This window comes from Melanostigma gelatinosum, assembly GCF_949748355.1.
Source record: "Melanostigma gelatinosum genome assembly, chromosome: 12".
NCBI classification, from domain to species: domain Eukaryota; kingdom Metazoa; phylum Chordata; class Actinopteri; order Perciformes; family Zoarcidae; genus Melanostigma; species Melanostigma gelatinosum.
This window is the reverse complement of record NC_136645.1, coordinates 8487447-8493209: the sequence shown is the minus strand read 5'-3', so window position 1 is coordinate 8493209 and position 5763 is coordinate 8487447. Positions and strand designations below refer to the sequence as shown.

Sequence of the window (5763 nt, the reverse complement as noted above, 5' to 3'; positions counted from 1 at the left end):
CCATTGACGCTCTCCATTTTAATGTAATACAGTGAGCGAAGTCCCCGGTCACGTCCGTTTGCCCCCGCTGCTGCAAATGTACTTTATCTGATCTGCTCCCTTTACTCGTTTACATGCAGATGTCGCACAAATGGAAATTATCGATTGGTAATTTTTTCAATTTATGCGCGCAAATCAAGGTCACAAGCTGAGCCGAAGTGGCGCATGAACGTTGCTCTTACTTGACGCAATATGATGCAGACGTTTACGGATCGATATGTGCCAGAGGAATAATGCCAGAGCAATCTATTCATTTGCGGTAATGGGGCCATGTTGAGTGCGCGCGGTAGGTATATACATCAATACTTTGGGTGATCTCACGATATTTGAATGAACCCTTTGTGTCTTGATTAGGTCATCATCATATCAGTTTATAGCTGACTGATTCATTTCCAATAACTGTATTAGCCTACAGATGAAAACAGGAAATTACCTTTGACGCAAAGGTCGTTCTCAGAAATACACCTGCCTCATAATCTGTTAAACTTTTAATACTTTTTTCTTTATGGCAATATTTCTCATATTTGGGCAATCCAAGTGCTGTCTGCAATCAGATCTATTCATGCAGGCAGATTAAAACTGTCCTCTATGAGGTGGTCAATAGTTTGTCTACCTGCGCACGAGGGAATGAAACTGCTGTTGCGTGTCCACCTGGACTCTGTCACCTGATTTCAGTGTGGAGGTGGATTCTAAGATTCAAAAGTATAAAGACATGTTAAAAACATTCCATCCTGGTGATTATTTATTGTTAGTATGGATTATTTTTGCATTGCTTTTTATTGTGCCCAGCTCAAAGGGAGAAGTGTTCACTCCCTCCCTTAGCTTCCTCCTCTTGGATCTGCAATGCTGCCTATAGTTAAGCATAATACTTCAAGTTTTATTTAAAAAATAAAAAATTGATTTAAATCATGATGATATGTGTAATAACTGAAATTATGTCTAACCTGGATCCTGTCAAAATACGAAAAGTTATTCTGAAACTATTTTTTCTTTTAAGGTTATAAAGCAATACCATCCCCATAAGGTTGGGCAGCATATCATATGTTGAGTGCACTTTTATTCATTTCCATTTATTTTGTCAGATCACGAAAAATCAAGTTAACCAACCCTCCACATTCACTCAGACGTGTTGCTTCTTTATTCAACAAATAAATAGGTAGGTTAAGTATGCATAAAACATGCATGATTCCTATTATTAGTGTACCAGTAGCTTTGTATACATTTAACTGCATTGCTTATTTAACTTGTATACAAAGACATGCATGTCTTCCTTGAGATAGTCGCTTCAAGTGCCAGTGACACCTGTGGTCGCAGCAGTTTCATCCTTTTCATTTTTTGCAAACTTTGTTTAGATTTAGGCTTCAGAGCAATAGACTTTGGAGACACTCTGAGATGTTATTTTTAAATAAAAAATAAGAGTAGGATATATATATATATATCCTAAAACAATTTGCATATAGGCCTACCTCTCCAATTATATATTATTGTTTAAAGGTGATCCTTGTAAAGAGAGATGTTTCCGATAAAGTTGTTAAATTAAAATGACGTTCATTAAAATAAGTTCTTAAATTAAAAACAAATGAATACAAGAATTACTTACAACCAAAATCAACAGTTTCAACACCAGAATAGAGAGCTAAAGACATTTGATCCGTGGATCCTGACATCTCATACTTAACATACAATACACACACACACACACACACACACACACACACACACACACACACACACACACACACACACACACACACACACACACACACACATGCAAGGCAATCAGAGAGGGACAACTATTTTAAAGACAACAGTTGATACGCAGAGTGATGTCCTCTTCTGAATATACCCATCATTTTGGCAAGATGGTGGCAATTACGCGTCTAATTGACCAAGACACTTTTTTTTTTTTGTAAAATAACGTTTTTAAAGTGCATAACACCAAAACGATTACAGAAACCTAAACCTGCTGTGTGTATGTGTGTATGTGGATAGAGGGATCAACGTGTATCTATCAGAATAAAAATGAATTCCATCTACTTTTAATATTGTTTTGCATCTCTCAGTGCAAAACTGTTTTATGTTATAGCGACAAAATATATATGTCGAGTATAGCCTAAAATGGCTCACTATATATCCTCTGGTCATTACTGAGATTCTCCGGACCTACAGAAGTCATTCAAACTTTACCTAAAATGTAAGGAATATTCTCCATTTATTTCACAACATGGTTCAGCAATACAATATCAAAACGTTGTTTTTACTGTACAAATGAGCTGCAGCTCTTCTCCCAGTGCGTCATTAAATATATACATTTACATATTTTTTACACCAGTGTAGTCGATTTTTTTTTTGCCGCTCCTGTTCAAAAACACACAGTAGATTAAGAGACATTGGGAGCTCACACTTGTGCTCGTGTCCATTCAGAGGAAACAAGAGTGAGAGTCACTAAAACTCAACATAAAGCAACATGAGTATTTTACAGTTGACAGTGTTTTGATTGTCCCCCGTCAAGCGCTTTAAAAAGCAAAAAAAAAGGGAAATTACAACAAAGCCCCATCAATATTCCACCGATGGCAAAACATGTTTTCCGGTTTAGTGGATGCATTCATTCACAGCACACCTTCGGTGTATTCTGGAAATGTAAATAAGATCAAATCATTTTGTCAGATGATAAGCAGGCCCGCGCCTTTAGGCCGCCAATTTTTGTAAACAATGTGAAAAATTAGAGGGGAAAAAAGAAAAGACACATTAAGCAGTGTAAGCATGGTGGACTCCTGAGGTGATAATTACATAGGCCTGTGATAATAACATTAATAATAATTATAATAATATAAAACATGGGATTTGATTTTATCACGTGTAAACGGCACCCTTTTGAAAAATGACACAATATATTTGCCAAAATAGGTCCATGTAGGCCCGACAGTGTGTCTCTGTTCTTTCTTTTTTCTTCTTCATTCAGTCAGTTGTACAAAAATATGAAGTCTTTTTTTTCTTTTTATTTTTTTCTTTTTCGGATGATTTTGAAAATCTACACCAACTTGTGCCGCAAGACTCAACTATTTTCAAACCGGTCTGAGCAGCGGCACGGATGTGACGATGGGATGGGAGTAGTAGACGCCCGGGTGCGGGAAGGTGAGCAGCGGCTGGCTCACAGGCACGTTGGCACCGATGCCTCCGCTCTCCGAGACCGAGTTCTCGTGGTAGAGGATGGGCACCCGGACTATCCTCTGAGCCGCGGCGTGGCTCAGGTTGGCCGCCTCCAGCTCTGCGGCCAGCTGCCTTTTCCACTTGTTCCTTCTGTTCTGGAACCAGATCTTCACCTGAGTCTCCGTCAGGTGGAGAGACGCGGCCAGGCCGGCCCGCTCCGAGCTGCTCAGGTACCGCTTCATGTCGAAGGTGGACTCCAGCTGAAACACCTGGCTCCGGGAGAAAACCGTGCGCGTCTTCTTCTTGCGGCACGGCTTCTTGTCGTCGTCCCTCTTCCTCCATTCCTCCAGGTCGTCTTTTTTGGCTTCTTCTGCGTCACTCTCCTCCAGGATTATCTCGTCGCCACTTTTGTTGTTGTTGTGTTCATCGTCCTCGTCGTCGTCTTTGACGTCTGGCTCGGATTTGAGAACCAGGTCCGGCGAGTCTCTGTCCGTGCCCGAGGTTGGAGAGGAGTCTCTGGCTCCTAGTTTGTCGATAACTGAAATGGGGACACAGGGAGATGTGGTCATAAACACTGGGGCTGTGTGCTGTATGTTTGGGATTTTATTACAGCCTGTTGATACTGCACAGCCTCCGGGCTTTGGGGAAACTAAGTTATAAATAGAGCCAGAAATGTTTTTGCTTGTCACATTTTTATAGCTAGACATGAATGACAACAATGTGTTCAAATACATTCAAATTACGATATACCCATACCCAACATAACACTTTAATATCGGTAATACAATATTCTCAATATTTAGGCCTGCATATTTGTTTTAGTTTAATTTAAACAAATGCAGATCTCCTAATTGAACGCTTTAAAAAATTCCCCATTTATTCTTTGCATGAATGCGATTCATGCCGGCTTGTTTAAAATCCCACGTGAATAAATCACAGAAAAAGGCAAGTAAAAACGCTGTCAGCCTCTGGGGAAGATGTTCACAGTGAGCGCCAATAGACAAATCAAAAGCACGCTGCGCATCGTCACCCTCATCCGATGATTTGACGATGTCTGCTTCATTTTATGCACAGTGTGTCACTTTATTGATCTATTATCCCGCCTCGTGGCATAACAAAATAGGCCTCCATAGAGGACAAGGCGTCAAACCGTTATCCACTCTGTTGTGTGGTAAAGACGACACACGGCATCTTATGTCCCATCACCAAAACGCACCAAATCCCTTTTTATCGAGTACGTTTATGAGGTGGAAGTGCAATGTCTGGTATCAGACGTAATATTATGTGTCACAAAGCGCACAGGGTACGTGGTCCTGAAAGGTCCAATGTTGTGATTTAATTAGAAAAATAATTAAGTATTTCCTCTATATTCTAATGCTAAAGAGTCGACTAAAGACTCCAACATCAAAATAGAATTCAAAGGCTAAAAGTCTGACAATTACTTGCCTATAAGTGAGTCTGACTGCGCATGTAATCGTATGATAAATAGTCTTGGTTTCGGTCTGTCAGTCTTACCTCCGGTTCTGTGTAGGTGGGTGGATGAGGTCAGGGCGTAGGGGTACCACCACGCCGAGGTGCGCTCCAAGTAGTGAGCCGGTAGACTGAACCTCTGTGCGGGCAGGTCAAAGCGTGGAAAGCTGAAGTCCCCGATCTGGGAAAGGGAAAATCCTCCCTCCAAAGCCAGCTTGGTTGCAGCCAGTACGGGCTTGGGTTTGGACGGTTTGCGATCACAGTTCAGCAGGTTCTTAATGAAGAAAGGAGAGTCCTTGGCCGAAGCGCACGTCTCTTGCGTCGTCTCTGGCATCGCTGTGTTTGTGGTCTGAACGCAGAGGACCACGGAAGCAGGAATTTAAAGAGAGAAAAAAAAATACAAGGCTGACTTACAGAGACAGTCGATATACTGCGAGGAGTTCCTGTTTTACTCTTCTCAGTGATTTAACGCGTTGACTCGATTTCACACCCGGAGAGCGCGTGAAAACACGCGTCCTTCTAGACGAAAGAAGTAATCAAATAAAATGTTTGAGCGGTGAAAAAAAAATGAAATTAAGACATGTATAAACATGGAGATGTCTCATTCCGGGCTCTTTCGTCAAAACGCAAACTGTGTCCACCGTGTCAGTCAGTCTGGCGTCTGTTGCTAATGATGAAATAAAAGTGTCATCCAAGTTAAATGCGGAAAGTATAGGCGATTGGGCATGTACAATGGCAAATGGGATTAAGGGAGAGACTGTGGAGGAGAGAGAGAGAGAGAGAGGGAGAGAGAGAGAGAGAGAGAGAGAGAGAGAGAGAGAGAGAGAGAGAGAGAGAGAGAGAGAGAGACCGTCCTCCCCTCTCTGTGCGCTCATGGCTGCAGGCAGTGAGCGCTCGCCTGATATTGGTCTCATACAGTCCAATTAGGCAGCAAATGAACACAGGGCTGTTAGCGCCAAAAAGGAAGGTTTGGAATAAGCGCCCCATCACACCATTAACAGTCAGACACAGATCGACTGAACGAGGTTACTTATAATCCAGTGTTTATTATTGATACCGTTTTTAACCACTTTCGCTCAGGCTGCAGGTGTCTGATGATATTTT

The 5763-nt window shown here is 41.6% G+C and overlaps 1 protein-coding gene across 1 annotated transcript; it reads right to left on the bottom strand.

Annotated features, from left to right (window-relative positions):
* Window positions 1-2772: 2772 nt before the first annotated feature.
* Window positions 2773-4993, bottom strand: hmx3a (H6 family homeobox 3a; the record flags this gene model as incomplete). Its single annotated transcript, XM_079279857.1, has 2 exons — window positions 2773-3727; window positions 4705-4993. 2 exons carry the CDS (start codon window positions 4991-4993, stop codon window positions 3105-3107), a joined length of 912 nt encoding a protein of 303 aa, XP_079135983.1. The 3' UTR covers window positions 2773-3104.
* Window positions 4994-5763: the final 770 nt, after the last annotated feature.